General features: G+C 42.6%; 1 protein-coding gene across 1 annotated transcript in view; it reads right to left on the bottom strand.

Annotated features, from left to right (window-relative positions):
* The window catches only part of GPR39 (G protein-coupled receptor 39), a gene marked incomplete at both ends in the record, with an annotated part of 77,775 nt that extends 69,602 nt beyond the window's left edge, over nucleotides 1-8,173 (bottom strand). The window contains one exon of the mRNA XM_084265179.1: nucleotides 7,306-8,173. Coding sequence (XP_084121305.1) covers nucleotides 7,306-8,173 — 868 coding nt within the window. The remainder of the gene's footprint in view (nucleotides 1-7,305) is intronic.
* Between the last annotated feature and the right edge of the window lie 12,085 nt (nucleotides 8,174-20,258).

Below are 20,258 nucleotides of genomic sequence, written 5' to 3' on the forward strand. Positions count from 1 at the left end.
TGATTAAGACAACAGTCTCTTAACCAACAAATGAGGGTAGCAGACCAAAACTGATGGGATGGGGTTACTTAATGTAGGGCTGCTGTATTCTAGCTGAGGGCTATCTCCCTCAACTCCTTTCATACCTGGAACAGCAACTGTATTTCTCCACTTTGATGGAAATAAAAACTCCTGTTTCTTATCCACTCTTTGAAGAAAGAGACAGCTTCCAAATCTTCCACTTGTAAGAAAACATGCCTTAGAGAGCATTTGCCATGATACAGATTGTGTTTTTCAGAAGCTGAGATGACACAGCCAGATCTCAGCTCCCCAAAGGCAGCTGCCCCCTGCCTGGTTTTTGTCTCTCACTGCCACAGTGAGGGATGTTGCCCGCACTTACTTCCTACTTACTCATAGCATATACCTAGGGCTGCCAGAAGAACCAAGGCCCAACAGGGTTTTTTTAATGTAGCTTGAGAGAGAGAGACAGACATTAATAATACTAAATTTAAGGCCAACAGTGTAACAGTCTTTAATGAGGCTTAAAGACTTTGGGCAGAGGCATGTATAGGGCCAAAGTACTTAAGATAGATATCTCAGCTGTCCACATAGTCTTTGTCCAACACAGATGGTCAAGCATAAAGAAGAGGACAGATACTTGTGTTTCCTGTGCCACAGGCTGAGCTAGGCTGAAGCAGTGCACCAACACCTACAGCTCACTATCAGACCAGGTGAAATGCTGGTTTCCTTGTAAGCATCTGCTGAAAGACAGAAGCACAGATGTGATTTTCACTAAGCACTAGTAAAGTGGTTGTGGTCCTCATGGGCTTCTCATACACAGAAGCAAAGACAGTATTCACATGTCCCCAGAGACTGTATCTGCCAGGGTATCACAAATGGAGACTTCTGTGGACTGCACTAGTGGTGAATTTGGTTCTCTGACAACAGTATTTACAGGGTTAGGTTGTTTTTAAAGCTGCAGACTTTTCATGTTGAAGCAATTTTTAAGTACTGTAATGCAAAGTGTAATCACACATTGATTTTTCCATTAAAACTACAAAAGTCTTAAATCCCCTGGGGGTGCTGGCCTCAATTAGTCCCTATTCTTCCATTCTTTTTCTCTCTGTACCATTTTGCCATCCCTCAGCGTAGGAGGAAGGAAGACTGTCTACTTAAACCAAAAGCACAATCTTCTATTACCTGAGTCCAGTTAAAAGCAGCAGTAGATAAATTGCTTTCTGTACAATACAGAGGAAAATTATGCTGGTTTCTGCTTATGTTCATTTTTAAATTACAGTGTGGGAAAACTGAACATACAGATATCTGGATTTTGGAAGTTTGCCTCCAGTCTATTCTACGGTGGCTATGTGCTTTTTTAAAACCAGCAGAAGTCCCACAGCTCTTCAAAATGGGTTGTTTGTACACAATTGCCCTGAGAAGCCATAATCCTTGAATGCAGCCTTTCCATTGTCATCTGTTGAATAGCTGAGCTTCGGTTTTGTGCTACCAGCATTCAGTAGCATTGATTGGTTTTGTCATTGACACCAGGTTAATACTTTTGCAGAGAAGAGGAAATCAAATTTTACTGAACACCAGTAGGTAAATCCTTTGATTTTATCTATTTTCCAGAAACTGCACCTAAAAGAAAAATCTAACTAGTGACCGAGGGTGGATGTCCCATTCAGGTGAATGGTCAGACCCTGTCTGCTGGTCTAAGTGTTTCATATTCCCTGCTCAGCCCCTGCTACCCATTCAAGTGCATTCAGTCTCCTACTCATCCTGTGTAATTCCAAGCCCTGCTCAGGGAAATATATAGATGGAGATACTATATAAAACACAAAGATGAAAATTAGCCTACAATGTAGTAATCTTCAGGCACCTCTCCAACAAATTCTCTGAAGAAAGGCAGCTGAGTGGAATGATTAAAGAAATGAACCAACAGGAGTCAATGAAGCCAAGTTTAAAGAACACGTGCTGGAGCTGTGTTCTGGAATCTAATCAATTAGTTTATTCTTTCAATTTTTGTTCTAGCCCCAAGCTTTACCTTTTTCAAAGAGGAAAAAACCCAGTGAATTTCCAGCCTGTGAACAAGCATCTAATTTTCCTGTAACAGAAGTCATACTATTGTCAAGTTACACTGTGCCTGAGTCATCTCTAGATGACAACCACATATTTTTCACAACTACTTGAAGTAATCTGCCTCCTGAAAACCCATTTGCCAAGTGCCTTATGAAACACATTACCTTAGTGATCTTTGGAAAGGCTATTTCTACACATGATACCTTTATTCTGAGCAAAATATTAATCTGCCAGCACTACTGCATGGGGGGAAAATGGTGCTCCAGCTGAAGTTCTAAGAGGTTTTTTTAATTTCTGACTTAAAGTTTTATCTAGATTTCACTTAGGGCCAGGTACAGCTGTGTCCATGGTATTTAAAGTGGCATTTGGTATTGTCATAGGATATCCTGGCATTGTTTTAACAGTCATCACCAGAAAGGTGGCAGGAGAGGAAGCAGGCAGCCCTGCAAATAGACCCTAGCACAGGTGCATTAGTAACTCTCCATAGCATTTGTGGCCGCGGTCAGGTCACTGCCTTACTTTTGTCTAGCTTTTCCAGCCCTTCCCTTTTGCCCATTTTATTTGGATTTAAAGACTCTCTTTCCTTCTATGGCACTTACCAGAGTCTCAGTAAAGCCTCTAGCTGCTATTGGTCTATAAAGCAGACCAGACCTGAAGCTACCTGTATCATACCACATTACACAAAACCAGCACTGCTACTGTCTTCAGGTTGACAGTATTTGACATACTTAAGTGTTAGACTAAAGAAAAAAAAAATCCCAACCACTGCCTTTCTCAGATGGAGGCACTGTCAGCTTATGATATGCAATTCCCTTCCCTGCTCATTAAACAAGCTGTAGGATATTTACTGTCTAGGCATGTAGGTAAAATTAATCTTACATCAGAAGGTCCCACAGCAGAAAAGCTGCAGTTCTGTAGAGATGGGAAAGAGACTGCAGAGAGAATTATCTGCCCTACTTGGTATAGGAGAGGTGCTGGAGTTAGGATGGTATCTGCAGGGTCTCTAGTCACGTAGGTCCAGCTGCAGCTCTGGCTCTTACCAACTGCTGCAGCTACAGCAGTGTTTTAATGCACCTACCTCAACACTTTTATATCAGACAGATTACTTTGATGTTTCTCTTTTCGGGAAGGAAGAGCTTGGGATAGAAGGACATTTCATCACAGTCAGGAGACAGAGTTTCTAAGTGCTGCCCAGATGCTGTCTGGCAAATGGCAAAGCACCCACAATGTCTAGTAGCCCCATGCAGTGGGAACCCTCTGCTGTGCAAACAGAACAGTACTGCTCCAAAGGGAAAATGGGGAGTTTATACAAAGAAAAGCAGGGGGTGTAGCAACACCAAAGGACTTCTTTATTTCAATGTATTTACAGTGGTAGGCTTGATAAAACATAGTCAAGGCTTTTAGCTACTATTGACCAGATCAAGAAGGATGTAGCCATGGCCAGCAAGCAGGTCCTGTTAGCATGGCATCGCCAGTGCCAAAGCCCACCCCACTAGTAGCCTGCATGGAGGCTTGTCCCTTACTGCTCTCCCTTCCTAGTGAGCGGGCCAGCTGGTAACATTTCCTGAAGATTTTTAACTTATGTAGCTTCAGCTGTGAAAGTACCTTCTAACATTTATAATTATTACACTAGCTCTCTCTTTTACAGGATCCTTCCATTACACTCTCCTTCTTTGTTTGCTATAACCCAGTTATAATATATACAATAATACATTTAAGTCTCCAAATTCACCCTTTCTTAAAAGCTCACTGATACAGTGGCAAAGGCCTGAGCTCAGGTGTTGGAGCAGCAAGAGGTCCCCAGCAGCACCTCATGACCTTTTAGGTAGCCCTGTGATCATTGCCCTGCCCTTTATAGCCACAGGAGAATGAGATGTGGTAGCCACAGAGACTGACAATCCCTGCCTGGGTGGGACAAGCATAAGGAGTTTCTAAATATCATTAAAAGCTTGCATTTCATCAAAGTGTCATCAGCTAAGTATTTTCATGAGCACTATAGCTATCCAGTTTCTGCTGCTGGGAGTGGAGAAACTTTTATTAACAAACACTGCCATGAACCACTCAAAAAATTAAGTTCAGCTATATTTTCCCCACTACTTATGACAGGCCAGACTCATCCAGACCCATACAGCCCTTCACTAGAAGATCTACCACCCTGACATAACAAAGCTGCTTTTAAAAACAGCAAACATAGGTAACCCACAGTGTTAGCCAGTCTGATCTATACTCCTCACATAGATGGGCTGACCCACTGGAGGCAATGGAGTTTTACCACCTGACTCACAAGAGGATTAAATAAATCACACAGGCAGAAACTGTGGGAACCATGCCTCAGTCTATCTAAAAGCACAAAATGCCTAATTTCAAAAGCAGGAGCATTATGCAAAGACTTACATGTATTATCATGTCTTCCTTGAAGCCAACAGCAACAGTGGGAAGGAAGTTAGAAGGAATAGTCCTGCACAGCCTACTTTATAAAAGCAGAATTAATTTTCTCCAAAATACTGGGGAAAATTTGCATTCCTCCAGTGGGGCAAATCTACCAAAATGCAAGCTGAACAGCCCCTGGAACTACTCCCTCACCAACATCAGAATTGTTACTGCAACTGTTGGGCTACTGCCTCTTCTCCACCATGAGTGTAGCAAGGTAGCCAGAAACAGGAGCTCACTTCCCTGCATCAGGGACTTCAGATCTCCAACCAGACAATCTGGGCATTAAGCCAAAAGATTTGAACATTACAGCCACTTTCCTTGGACAAAAGCTCTTACCCACGTAAGCTCACAGCACAGTGGGGGTCTCCTCACTTTGTCCCTTGTCACCTTCCTCTCCCATCACAGTGGTGCCACCCCATCTGGACCCCATCCTGCAAGCATCAATACTACCTACGGCAAGTAGTCTTTCACTTCAAACAATTACAATTCATTTTCTTAAGTGCCACACAATAACTTGACACTAAAACAGCATCAGTTCCTTCTTGTGTCTCCTTCTACTTAGCTTTTTCTCATCGTGGGGAGATTTATGAATTTAATCTCTGTTTTATAGAACTTATCACTTTTAACAACTAGAAGAAAGTGCTAAATTGTTTTTATTGTTGTTAGATGTTCAAAGACATCATGCAATATACTGTCATTTACATTTCACATTAAAAGTGAAATATGTTAGGAATGTGCAAGTATTTGTTTTAATTTGACCCATCTGTTAAATGAAAACCAAAGATGACTTCTAAATCACTATATTTAAATTCAGCAATTTGTAAACAATTTATATGTTCATTTCTTCTGGGTTAAAACTGCCCTAAAGCATCACTCTTATGAAAACTCAAATTAAATTGCTTTGCATTGTTCTCAGGCATGCAGGCTACGCTTTCTTCCTCTTCAGTTTATTAATTTATTTTTCAAACCAAGTAAATTAGCCAGACTTGTATAAAGAGCCACTGAAATAATTTTGGGGAATTCACAGAATGATCTACTGGCTCCAGAAAGCTGAGAGCACAAAGAAAGCATCAGATACCGGTGGGAAATTCTCTGAAGAAATAGGACAAGCTAATCACTTTAATTTAGCTTTTCAACACTTCTGCAAGCAGCACTAGGCCTGCCCACACTAGACCATCACCAAAGAAGAACAATAATCAAGAGAAGAAAAGCCACCAAATTTTACATTCATCTCTCAACCTCGCTAGAACATGCTACAGGATTTGAATCTTAGACTGGACTCTAATGTAGCAGCAAATGATAATTCACAAGGAAAGCGAGATCCACAGACATTTAAGGATCCCACATTAGTCTTTAACTTAAAGAGCAGAGCCTTATCTCTTTTTCTTTGTGCAATATGCTGTACTTAGCACTATCTGCTAAGTCTCTGCCCCAGAAATCAGTATTTTTCATGGAGTAAAGATAGCAAGAACCCTTCTAATCACAAAGATATGGGCCCTCTCATCCCAGAGCAACAGACATCTTGTGCAGGGAGGTGATTTCTTTCTTAGAAGTACAACCTGAGCAGGAGGAAGAGCTCTGTACTCTGGAGTATCATATCTGAAGCCTTTGTCACCCTCTCTGCTGGCACAGAGTGCGGCTCCACCCTTCGCCCAAACCTTTGAGTCCCACGCCTTGTCTGTGTGACAGGTTTTCACCATGTTCCCAACTCTCACACAGCGAAAACGGAGCTGGGTGCACCCCAGGCTCCTTACCCTGCTGCTTCATGTCCTAAGCACAGGCCATGGCAAAAGTAAGACTAGATGAGGAAGCAGAGAATTTTAAAAAAGAAAAACTTAAAGCAGTAGAAGTGGACAGACCCGTGAGTTTCAGTTCCACCCTCTGCAATACCAAGCAGAGCACCAAAACGCAACCCAGAGCACTATGTCTACTGTACATTCCTACTCGAGACGGTTCATTTATTATAGCCAATATCATATTAAACAACCCACCAGAACAAGAACGAGCAGTAATTCAGCCAGGGCATGATTAAGGGTGCCTCTAAGAGCATCAACAAACGTGGAGACTACATGGATCACAGCCCAGAAAGATTCCAAGTTGTTGAAATGACAGCTTGATTAGTTTTTGTCTGATAAATGTGGTGAGAGAAATCAGAATCAAACATAATTCCAAGGTTATAGGCCTTCAAATAAACCCAGGGAAAAAAATAACAAAAATCAAAAGAGGGCAACAGGAATTTGCAAGACCAAATCAAGTCTCTAGCCCAGCTTTCTTAACGCTCAGATGTAACACAGCCACAACTGCTGAGGTTAAGTGATTACCCTCCAGGGAGCATCCTGAATTTACAGGTTCATGCCTTCAGAGTGGGACAAGCTTCAAATTTTGCAAGAGACATCTTCCCTCCCGTCAAGAGCCTTACTAAACATGCACATATTTGTAACTTAATGGGAAAAGGTGCAAGTAGAGTCACTTTATATCCAGGCAACCTATTGCTACCCCAAAGGTCAAGCAGTTACCCATATTGGTGCATGTAGGGATGCATTAGAATCAACCAACAGAAATAGGAAACAGTAAATGGATTTTGCCTTCTTCTTCCCTCCTACCTGTTCTAACCACAGAAGAGTGAGTCAAAAATATGGAGGGAAATTAGATTTCTTAAAAAAATATCACCCTCTCCCTCATTTTGTACCAGTTTCAAAACACACATCTCCCCCACTTGAGGGAACTTGGTGAGATAAAGTGGAGGCTTCTGGGCCTTCTACCCATGTGGAAAGTGGGCAGGGAAGTGGAGGCAGAGTAGGATGGGGCTCTTACCTAGAAATAAAATGATCTGTCTCCTGGAGGTCCTGCCGTCCGAACTTTCACTTTTTCTTAGGTACTGTTCCTTCTGTCTTAGTCCACCTTTCACAGCAATAGTTCCATCCTTGTGGATCATCAGGGTTTTCATCATGCTGTGGCACATGAAGGTGACAGATCCCAGCACTATGATGTACACAGCAAAGGCACTGAAGATGCTGCCCTGAAAGACAGCCCACTTGGAGGAGAGGCTGGTGCAGATGGTCATATTGTGCTTCTGTTCAGGAGGGTGGTACCTGGGCATAGGCTTAGCACAGGCAATCACACCTTCGTATCCTTCAATGGTTTCCAGAGGATATTCTGTGCCCATGGCAAAGAGCAGGGGCAGGGCTACTATGACAGATGTCACCCAGACAAAGGCAATGAGCAGCTTCACTGTGCGGGCTCCAGAGAGTGCCTTGAATTTGAAGGGGTGGCAGACAGCCACATACCTCTCAAAGCTGAGGGTGGCCACATGCAGCACGGTGGCATAACTGCAGGCTTCAAAGAGGAAGGAATAGAGTTTGCAAGCCACATTACCGTTGGGAGTGGAAAAGGGCCTCCAGATGGCACTGAAGAACTCCACAGGCATGCCCAGCAAGATGACCAGTAAGTCAGAGCAGGCCAGACTCACCATGTGGTCTGTGACCTCCTTCTGCAGGTAGCCTTTCTTCTGTAGGATCCTAGTAGCCTTGATTGTGATGCTGTTGCCCAAGATGCCCGCAACAAACATGCAGACATACACCGAGGCCAAAGTGATCTTGATCCAAGTAGACACTTCAAACTCAGGGATGTGGGTTTGATCAATGAGGTGAGAACAGTTTGAAGTAGATTTCTGTCCTGCCATGAGAAGCCCCTGGGGTGGAGGGGAAGGCAGGAAAGCCCCTCTCAGATGTTCAAATTCACAGCAAATAGATCCTTTCTCACTTAGCTCCTCTCACCCAGCCACACAGGTCAGAGCACCCAGGTACAATGAATGTGTCTCAGCTAGCCACACCTGCAGGTTTCGTTAGTAACAGCCACTGAGTCAATAAGCCAAGCAGGAAAGTATTTCAGCTCTTACCTATCTTTACAGCAAACACCTCTTGCTCCTTTTGGATTTTCCTCCTCTTTTCTCTACTGAGTGAATCTCCTGTTCTCTTGCCCTTTGCAGTGTGAACTGTCCCCCTTTCACCGCTTGTGTCTTCCCTTGCAAGCAGAAGCAGCTTTTGCTTCCAGCCTAGGCAGGAGGAAGTAAGAGTTTCTGTGTGGTTATAGCTTTGTGTTAACCATTAACCTAAATCTTGGCTAGCCTTAGTCATTGGCAGTAAAGCAGGTTTAGGGAAGGAAAAAAAGAAAAAAGAGAAAAAAAAAAAAAAAGAAAACCACCCAAGCCTGAAATTCACTTCCTGTAAGAGACACTCCTCAGAGACAAAAAGAGGTGTCTCCTAAAGCTGTCAGGTTGGTGAAGTCATGCTGAATGTGTGAACAGGTGCTCGAGAAAAGTATCTGCTCAGGAGTTTTACATTAACTGAGCTTCAGACTTTACCTCTGTATGCAACAAGACCAATACATCTCACTGCATTCCCTTTAATGAAGACCTTGGCATTTGCCACAGCAGTGTCTGTTACGCAGGTTGTGCAGCCACAGGCTGATTTACATCACCAGGAGGTTCTGGTTGTCGCTAGTGAACCGAGAACTTCTTAAAATAACTGGTTAGATCGTAGAGAGTCTTCTCAGAAGTTACAAAATAAGCTGAACTCTACATTAAACACATCAACTGTCCCCCTTTACATTTCCATCTTCTTGTGTTAGATAAAAATAATGAAGTGAGGGATCCTGATCATGCTCGTGCTTTCAAATAATCTGAGTAGCAGGGGATGAAAACATACTTCCCTCCTTCTGTGGCTTACCCCAGGGGGAATGAATTTAATGCACTCTTTAGTTTTAGTTTCAAACCATAGCACTGAAGGCTCCCAAGGTAACCCCTGGAAACATTTAATTAGAGGGTGTGTATATGGATTAGAAAACCTTTAAATTACAATACAAAACAGCAGAACAGCTCTTGCAGCTATAATCAAGAGAGAGACCCAGTACAGTGATCTGCTTCAATACCAAATCTAAGAACAGTGGGTTCACAAAGTGATTTTTATTAACTAGACAAACCCATGTGACACTTTCAGCTCATGATAAAAGAGAAACATTAGAAAGCTGTTATTAAGCAGTCTCCTCACATTCAGTGGTTATCACTGTACCTCAGCAGCCCAAGTATATAATGAACAAAAGATGCCCAAACCAGGATAATCAGCACCTGTTTCTATGCATTATTTATGCATTCCTGTTTCAGAAAAATCACCTCAAACCTTGCACAACTTCAAGCCCTGTAGTCCCAGTCATCTTTCCTTATGTTTGATAATTCACATTTGTTCTGCTCAGACAAGCTTTCTATTATTACCCAATTTCTTTCACTTAATTTTACTTTATAGAAGTGTGAACAAAGATTACATATGCATGACTGAATTGTGGAAATGAAGCTAATTAAAATTTGCTGCTTACCATCAAAAGGGAAAAAGGGAGAGAGCAAGAGAGAGAAGGCCCAATAGGATTAGATCTCCCCCTTTTTTCCACACCAATTATAAAATGCAGAACACAATTTTGCAGTTTTCAATATTATCTTTAGAACATACACAAAGTTTATTAACTTTCTAATGAAGAGTCGGTGCCGCAGAGGGGATGGGAAAGAAAATGACAATTGTGGATACTCACAGACTGAGACCATGAAAAAAAATCAACTTACATCCGTTACTAGACTAGATAAATCAGCAGTGAGTACTCCAGAGAAAGGTATAAAATCCCATGGATGATTATAAAAAATCATCCCATGGGCAGTTATTTAAAAAAAAAAATCTATTTTCCTGGAGGGACACATTTCTCCCCAGCTCAATGTGCTTAATGCTTCTTTTTGGCATGGAGGTTGAGATCTCATAGTCTTTACTCTGGTGGATATAATAAATAACTTACAATTTGTTTAACGGTCTAGTTTTAGGGATTTTGTTAGGTTTTCATCAGTATCTTGTAGCAATGAGTAACACAAGTTAAATTTTTGTGGCTGCCTTTCCCTTAGCAGTCTTGAAAGTGAATGACCTGATCTGCCACAGCTGCATACAAGGACTTCAGCCCCCAGCACCAGAGAGGAATCAGAAGCATTAAGGGTAGAGATCAGCCTATTTCTTTCTAAAATCAACACACATGGAGGCTGCATACTGCAGCCAATCACTTTGTAAGCCTGTTGGTAAGAAAATAGAGCACCCTGAAGATGCAGATTACATGGGCACAGAGTGACAGCTGGCTCTGTGTGCCACTTTGTTTGGCCAAAGTCTTGCTCACCTGAATGCTTGTGGTGATGCAGTTTTTGGTAAGAGATGGCAAGTGGGAGCCAGAGAACCACTGAGGTGGAGTATGGATTGTTGTTGCTGATTTTTCACTTTCAGAGATAATAAAGCTGCTGTGATCATCCATCCCACTTTGTTATCCAACAGAGTCTACAAGGTTTCCTGAAGAGCTGTTTGCTTTCTTGCCTGGACCTTGGATAACAAGCAAGTGGTGGAAGGTGGTGGAAGACCTTTTGGGACAGAAGCAAGCAGAGATTTTATCATTCATCTTTTAGGCCATCATGCAAAGCTCACCTTCTGCACCTTGTGTAGCACACCATCTAGCTCCCTGCTGTGCATGTGGACCACTGCCTGAGCTGTAAGGCAGAAGGGGCTACAAGGCCAGTCCTTGGCCAACTGCCATCTCATTAAAAGCCAAGTTCCCCAAACTCCTTCTGAGGTTGGGCCCAAAAGTGGCAGTAAGCACCAGTTGTAGCTAGAACACATCTTGGGAAAACAAGCTCATTTGGCAGATGCCTTAGCATTTTAGGTAAATGGATTGTAGATGAACCTTTTCCAACGTGCAGGGGTGTCACACTGCTGCCATCTTACAAATGTGCTTTCTTCCCCAGCCACGTACTGCCAGCACCTCCATTGGCTTGGGGTGCCTGGTCTGCAAATGTCTCCATGGTTATTTCTCAGCTGCCATACAGCACGGGAACCAGGGTGCTCTGATGGGCAGACAGGCATTGCCACGCTGGCCTTATCTCTGCAGAATTCTTTCTCGATAGCCGTGCTGTGAATATGCAAATCCACCCTAATTGGCTACGCTAATCACACTGCTCTGACTGGTTTCTGTTCTCAAACTGCTCAAGCTACTTGACAGGAACAAAGAAAATACTTTGGTTTCTTGCTTCCTTTAGCTGAAACCCCTAAAACTTAAATGAAAAAGGAGAGCTATCTCAAAAGCAAAGAAAATGAGGCTGTGAAAAGGATTAACTTTTTTTTTCCAGATAAAAACACATTGACTTTTTTTTTCCTTGCCAGTCTTTACTGTTCTCCATCTCAAGAAACCTCTTGTCCCCAGAATTGCTGTGATACCTTTGTCTTGCCAGTATTTGTTTAGAGAAAGCGAATCCTGGGCTTGTTCAATTCTCTTTGAAACACAAGGTAAACAAAATGAGATTGCTGTTCTGTAGAAGGCAGCTACTCTGATCTGCACAGGCAGAGGGGAAAGTGCTGTGGGAATAAAAGGAAGAAACAACACAGACAGAAGTGAAGCGTCCAAATGATTTTAAATGTTTTAAGAAATCAATTGGCGTGAGACAGCTCATGTTGGCTTTTAAAATTCTTTTTCATTAAAAATTTAAATAATTAAAGACTGTCTTCAGATCACTTAAAGGTTTCTTTTTGTTTTCTGAAATCCAACAAGCCACTTTACTGTTAAGATCCTTTCGTATTCTTCTAAATTATATTGAATTATATTTTTCTTCTTTGGAAGATGATGATGTTAGTTAATATAAATAATTACAAGTAATTTGTGAAATTACTTCTTAATTCCACTAAGACTTTCATTTTGGGTAACAGTCTAACAACCACTGAGCTGTTAACTGCTTGGCTCCTTTTCTTCTGGCCACAAGGAAGACTGGGTTATGCAATCTGCGCAATGGATGTGCTGTGTAACCTGCATATCCATAATGAATTCTAATCTAATTAGATTACCTCAAGAAAGGTCACATATGGAAAGTTTCCATCTTTTATTTAACGATGTGCAGTGCTACCTTCTGTAATGTCATCCTCTTGGAATATCATCTTTTGAGTGTTTGCTTATCTGGAGGATAGAGGCTTTCAAATGTGCTTCCAGGATGCACAGTAAAAAGCCATCTCTGCTCCAAGTCATTCCACCTAAGTCAATATATGAAAGCTCTTCACTACTTCCAGTGTATTTTACAAACTGGCAAGCAACACGAGAAGAAATTGGGGACAGTGAGACTAACTGGTTTATCCAAGATACAGAAAATCTGTGCCACACCTGAGCCTCCTCAGCAGTACACTAGATTTCAGCTAATTTCCTCATACGAGCTGCAGCATACAGGCTACAGAGCAAGGAATGCATTTACACAGCTCTTCACTAGGTGCTCTGGTGGTTTGAACTGATGTTAATTCATAATAATTAAAACACATTTGCAGCGCCAAAACACATAATTATTGTACTTAGTCATATCTGAAATTGTTGAGCAATACACCACCTGCCTTCTGATCACCTTGGTAAATTAAAGACATTAAAGCTGTTCAAAGCCTTCCCTCAATTGCAGCATTGTCTGAAATACAGCAAAAGCACAGGGAGGCCTGTGGTTTGCTGTGATTAGATGTGTCTGTGCTTTACCTGGCAAGAAAGTGAAAGGGTTAATTTTCCATTCTTGGTGTGAGGAAAGAGATGCACATTTCTCTGTCCCTTGACACTGCAAAAGCTGTCAGGAGGCCAAAAAAAGTCCGGCAGCTGTGGCCCCAACTGGAGAGAGGCTGATTAGAGAGGCTGGGTAAAGCAAGTAAAGCAAATCTCCTCGTGAAATCAGATGGTCCTTTTCGCGCATCCTTGGGGAATGAGGCAACAAAGGAAATTAGTTTATTTATATCCCAGGCCTGACAAAGGAGCTCTCACTTAAAAATAAAGCAAACACATATGCTAAGCCCAGGTTCCAATAATCATGAACTGACCAAATTGAATGCCTTTCCTAAGATGTCTGCTCAGACTCCCCTGTGTCTGAAGCAGTGGCACCAAGACACAACATCTGGTTCAAGAGATCACCACTGTGAGCCTTGGGGCATAATCCCTGGCACACTCAATCAGGTCTCATTTTTCTCTGTGTAATTTCTAAACTGCCTTGTCCAAGTAGATGTCCATGGCTTCAAAATACAATTCAAAGCTCCTGTTTAAGAGCATACTTAGTTCCTTACACCACATTTTTAAGCTGTCAAGCAAAACTCTTCTATGCAGTGTACTTTTCCAACCCATGTTTTAAAAGACTTTCATACTTCTGGATGTTGTTATGCCCTAAAGATGCCCTTCAGGTTTCTTTCTCTGAATGTAGCTAATTGCTTGAAGTTACAAGATAGAAAGAACTTCTGTATAAAAATGCATCTTCTCATAACCTGAATTCACCATAATTTTTGTTATGAATTTGCAAGGGCAACAATCTATGGAAGTGGCTGTCACATCCCTGTACCAAAATACTGCAGGTCAGAGTACACGCCCTTTTTTTATTGCTAACAAACCAACTGGGAATCTTCTAAAAAAATACTGATGGTTGACTCTTAGTCTCTGAAAAAATGTCTTTATAGCAATATTAAGCTTTACTATTGCAAAGAGAAGCAAAAAATTATCTCTGTACTTCCTTCCTGTGCTTACCATCTCATCACCATCAGGGCTTGCACTCATGAGTCCAGGTGAGCTATTACAGAATCATTTTGCCTCTCCAAAACTCAACTGAGAGGGTTTAGCCTGATGCAAGCTAATTACAGCTTTTTGTCCTGCTTCTAAGGAGTCCTAGCAGCATGTCACCACAGCAAGGGCACTTCTGTCACCATGTTCATTCTCATTTACAAGCCATACATGATGCCAAGGCTCAAAATATCCAACTTCTCACTGTAAGGAACTTGTATTTTTCTATTATATAGTTCTTTCCCTCACAGGAACTTCAACAAATTCAATATTAAATAGCTTGTGAAATAAGGCAGAGTGCTTTACCTGCTACTGCAATGGTACAGCTACCTCTTGGTAGAGCAGGACAATTAACATTGCATGGTAATTTGTGGGTATAGGAGATGTCACAATGTGTCAGAGATGAAATCTGGCCAGAATGCGTGACTTCAGTTCTTGTTCTCAAGGAAAACAGTAGGTGAATTTCAGGAGTTTTGGCTCCAGGAAATGCCGTCACTGCAGGCTCTGTGAAGCACTAAACCTGTAATCACTGTCCAGCAAAACCACCAGACTCCAATTACTGACCTGAGCTGTTCTCATTCCTGCTGTCCTCATGCTGGTGCATATCACCAGGGCTTCTTAGGACAGGTGTTCTGTTCTGCTGCTTGCTGCGTTGTTCCTCCACCCCAGCACACAGTAGCCAAAGAAATCTAAGAAAGCTTTGGAGGATAAACTGTGCTTGAATGATTTAGGCTGGAGCCTTGCTCCAGGTCGGCAGCCTGCCCTGTTTGGTTTGATGCAAAGCCCCACGCATGCCAGTCACAGCAAAAGCATTGGCATGTTGCTGATGGGAACTGAGCCTTGGAGAGCCTTGAATCATAGCTGGAGGACAGAGGAGATGGCATGGAGATCCAGAGCAGCCCTGGCTGGGGAGTGACAGGCAGTAAAGGCTCAGCAATGCTCATTGCCTCAGGTCAAGGCCCTGTGGGCACAATGAAACAGCTCCCCACTAGTCCCCAGAAGCTCTGTGCATCTCTTGCCCTCCACTTAGACTAGGCAATGAATTAACTCTGTGGCAGTGCCATACTTCCCCACCAGCTCAGTATTGACTCATGGGAGGATTGTTTTTCTTCACTGCATTTTAGCTGTCATTGAAATGCAGAGGCAAATATTAACAGCGTAATGGGACTATTTGGCAATTTAGTACTATATTGGTAAATGTAAGTCAAGCAAAGAAAATATAAAACAAACAAATGTGAAAGTGAGCTGATCTAAATTTGAATCACACACTTTACCTAGGAGTTAACATTTGTGTTGCTTGCAATGCTTGTTTCTGATGTCCTTGGGCAGTGTGTGATAGGGGGTTCTGCGTTTGCTTTGGGCATGCAGTTACACTTACTTTAGCTGTGTAACTTCCTCTTCTGAAATTCTTCTACTAAACAGTGGCATAGGAAGTGGCTGGTCACTGTCCTACAGACTGAGAGTCTGAAACTTATCATGGAAATAAATAGGAAATGGGATCACAAAATGTTTGGGTTTGCTGCAGTTTTGTGAGGTGGTGCTGCTGAGATGGGGTTTGTAAGCAGGAGTTGCAGCTTTCTGCCAGCCTCAGAGTGTAAACTTCAGGCAATTCAAGGCCGAGAGAATGACATACAGGAGAAAACAACCCAGAAGCAGCTGCATTTTGCCACCAGAGAAGGGAGCGAGAAGATGTAATGAGCTGTGCAGACACCAAGGCTGGGAAGGGCAGGGGAGGCCCAGGTGCCGGAAAGAAAGATGCCCCTACAGCCCCTGGAGAAACCCATGGAAAAGGCTGAGACCCCACCTGCAGCCAGTGCAGGGGCTCCACACTGGATGGAGCAGGTGGAGACACAGGGAAGATGCTGTGAACCTACATTGGGATAAGCCCCTGCCAGCACTTGCAGCTATGAGGAGAATCAGAGACACAGAGATGAGTGAGAGCTTTGCATCAAAACAGGTTTGCTGGGGGAGGCTGGTGACCCCACAGAGTACTGGGATTGAGAGACACTGTGATAAAGTCATAAAACCCTGTGGGAAAGGACTCACATTGGAGAAGTTCATGGAGGACTGTCTCCTGTGGGTGAGACCCCACAGTGCAGCAGGGAGAGGGTGTGGAATGAATGCCCCCCCACACCCCACAACCCCCCACACCCCGGCCGAGAAGGAAACCAACTTGCAAGGGACTGACCGAAGCCCCCATCTCCCAGTCCCTGCCCCCCTGTGCTGCGATCGGGGGGAAGAAGGGAGTGAAATCATGGCTAAAGGGAAGTCTGCTTAGAATGGAGGGGTGGGGGGGAAGGTGTTACCAAGAACCCCATTTTCCCCAGTCCCTGCCCCCCTGTACTGCGAAAGGGGGGGAAGAAGGGACCATAATCCTGACTAAAGTCTGCTAAGAAGGGAGTGGTGGGGGGAAAGTGTTTTAAGATCTGGATACGTTTGTTTTAAGATTTGGTCCCGCTCCCAACTCCGGTTTTCACTGTTCTTTGTAGTTGCAGTGTAGTGTAATAAATCAGACAGTTTTCTTCACTCTGTGTTGAGTCTGTTTTGCCCACGTCGTCGATGACAGAATGATCTCTCCCTGTCCTTAGGTTGACTCCTGAGCCTCTTAATATATATTTTCTCCACTGTCCAACTAAGAAGGGGAGTAATAGACTGACTTTGGTGGGCGTCTGCCCTCAACCAGGGCTAAACAACCACAGTTTTCAACAGTGTTTTCACCTGTGTTTATGCAGTACTGTATATTGTCCAAGTGGTTGTTAAAGTACAAACAGAACTACTTATCAGTGCATATGTCTGATCAATAAATTATTATGACTTCCCATACCAGGTAAGAAGAGCTCTTCTGTTTCAGAAAAACACAGAAATTCCTTTGTCTGGAGCAAACCAACTGCTATTATATAATTTTTGAAGCATGAATTATATAAAGTTCATGTGAAAATATTGTAGTTATCACTTTTTTCTTTTTGCTCTCTGAATCTCTAATTCTCTCCCCCTCATTCCCTCCCCTCTTGACAATAGTTTTTATCTTTGTTCCTTGGCATGCTATTCCTGCTAAGAAAATATGTGCTTTAAACTGCTGCGAATGCCAACCTGCTGCCACAAGGCCTGCTGTGGAATCTGACATGGTCACCCCAGGACTGCCTGATGTCAACAGGGATCTTCCTCAGCGGAACCAAGACCAGACTGATGCCATCCTGAAGAAGACATGTAAAATATGCCTGCAGGCCCAGGGGTACCAATCCCTCTCTCTTGACAAACAAGACTCCTAGCACAAATAACAGCTGTAATACCTACACTGTAGAGACAGCATGTAAAGGGAAGTAAGATGAATCCACTCTTTGTGTATATATCAGCTGATATATTCCACATGTTTTGTGAATGTTACTTTGATTGCCCAACTGTTGGGTGACTTTTCTTTGTTATTGTAGCTTCCAGTCTTAACTTCCCTTTGACTTAAGAGCTATCAGGAAGAATCATTGCACAGAGAAAAGAGCTAGCAATACAGACTGCTCAAGAGTCATTAGTTTTATAGGACATCCATTCAGATAGATAAAAGACCAGGCTCTTGGCCAAAGGTAATAATTCTTCCAGGATGGACTTTGCCTGGTTTGCTCCTAAATAAACATTTGATAAGGAGTAGAAGTTATCTGGAGACGCTACCCTAGAAAGATAGGCTCTCCAGATATTATCTCCAGATACTGCCTGGAAAGAAGGAACAGGAATTTGTAAAAATACAAAGTTTTCATTCAGATTTGTGTACTACCTAGAGAAATAAAAGACTGGAAGATAGATACCTGGATCTGCAAAATATCAATCAAAATCCCAAAAGGTCACTAAAGAAGGAATGTCTCCTAGGAATTGTTTTGTGTGTAGCTGGTTGCAAGTTTTAGAGCTGATCTTAGGCTTTGTCTATACCTAAGTTACATTTAAAATTGCATTTGCAAAATCTGTGTGATATTTGCATGGGGGTCTCCAAATGGATGGTTGAGTTGGGGACTTTGCAGCTACAGTCAGGATTTAAGACAAAACACGCTCCAATTTTCAGCACCCATCTCCAAAAGAAATGCTTGGTAGAGGATTTGTACCTAGGACTGGCTTAGATGGACAGACCCAAAGACCTCTTTTTCACATAGAAACCCTGGCATGGTCAGAATAGGGCAGTTTGCTGAACATCCTCCTCTTCTAAGTGAAGTATATACACACAAAAATTTGTAAAGGAAAGGAAGGAAGGAGAAATTCAAGAAAAAGGACTGAGGCTCAGTGGGTGCTAGGGAGTGATTGTTACCTTCTATTTTAGACCATGCTCAACATACTTCCAGTAAGAGATTCCTACATGCTGAGATTTCTCTCCAGTTTTGGGTTCTTTCTGGAGTTTGAATCCTGAAATGGTGGAGTCTCATTTTATCAGCACAGAGGTCAAGCGTAAGTGCTGGGGTTGTAGGAAGCCCCAGACTGGAGGTTGCCAATGGAAGCAATGTAGTACTGCAGTAAAAATAAATGGCAGTATTAAATGTAAGTACTTTATGCTTTTAACACCACTATGGGATAGATCCGGTGAGAAGGAACTTACGAAGCACTAAATGTGGTCAAAACAGCCATTTACTTTTGTTAAGTGAAAATACAAGCTCTTTAACTTACTCACTTTGCTGTTATTGACTGAGATAATTTCCCTCCCACACTGAAACATTTTGGAATATAGTATCACGCCTGTACCCTTTCTGTGACTGTGCTGTGTAAAGCACCATTGTTTCATTTCCACATTGATTGCAGCATCGCTCATGGTAACTGCTGTTTCCAAGGCATTGCATCTCCTTCTTTTAAGCTGTAAGAAATGACAGATCTGGCTTCTCAAACTGAGGGGAGGCACATCCTTCCCAGAGGACTTCGGATGCGTCCCTGAGAAATGCTCCACAACACCTACCAGAAACGTAGGAAGTGACTCCTGTACACAGAGGGATTTCTGTCTCTCCCTGAGCAGGTGGCCATAAAGCTCATCCCTCTTTCTCCTGGGATGTGTTATAGGGTGGATGGAGGGGTCAGCTCCGTTTTTAAATGCTGAGAGGAAGCATGGGAGGAAAATGCCCTGCCTCTGGAGCACTATACTGACATGGATGTAGTATTTTTCAGGATGGATCTGGCTCAGTTGAGGGTGTCTGTTAAGAGCACTCCTGTCTGACACAGCCATGAGCTGACCAGGAAAGACAACTCCAGTGGATAGCAGTTCGCACAGCGGAGAGCACTACTGTCTTTGGAAGGCCTTCCGTCTGAGGAGGGCTGCACCTGCTCCATGCTGAAGGGGCAGCCACTGCACAACATGGCAATGTTTGTCTCAGTAGAGAGGTTATCAAAAATCCAGATGGATAATTTCAAAATATTCTAATCTTCCAAATTCTTTTCAAGTATTCTAACCTTTGAGAAACAGGTTATGATGGATTTCTACAGATGTGGGAACTCTAGCAAGCCATTGCACCTTTTTTCAGTCATAAGCTTTTTGAGACCATTTATGTCTCTACTGTGTTACAAATTGGTTAATAATTGTTTTTGACAGGTTAAACTGCTAGTGAGTATAAACGAAAATAATCCTGAGATAGGGAGCTGAACAGTTCAGTGATTCTTTAACACATTACAGTACTGGGAGGCCTTATGGAACACAAGTGACAGGAATCCTGTAGACCAAGGGCAGATAGAACACAGTTTAAAAATGAAAATTCTCCCTGACCCTACAGCACCCATCAGAAAGCAAAAGTCTTCTGCAGAATTTTAAATTTGCAACATTAAAAATAACTGTATTAGAATGCCATATTTCGTCTTACTAGTCTATGGAAACACTGTAATACCCTTTTATCTCCTGTGAGATCCTTCCCATAAGGATTTCTCTAATTTATACCTCCTGTCCTTCAGTGTTGTGGATTAATAATGCTTCACTAATGAGGATTAAATAGCTCAAGAATTCTGTGATGTGTGCAAACAGCAAGACTGTAAGGCAGGATTTGTATTCAGAACCAAGAACTTCGTTCAGTTTTCAAAAACCTGGAATTATACTGCAGTGCTTCTCTAGGAAAAAAATTAGCTGTCTTCAATGAAAGCTCTGCTTTTTCATTCAGAGGTTCATTACATTTAAGACCAGAAGTGAACAGGTT

The sequence above is a fragment of the Gallinula chloropus genome (assembly GCF_964237585.1).
Source record: "Gallinula chloropus genome assembly, chromosome: 5".
NCBI classification, from domain to species: Eukaryota; Metazoa; Chordata; class Aves; order Gruiformes; family Rallidae; genus Gallinula; species Gallinula chloropus.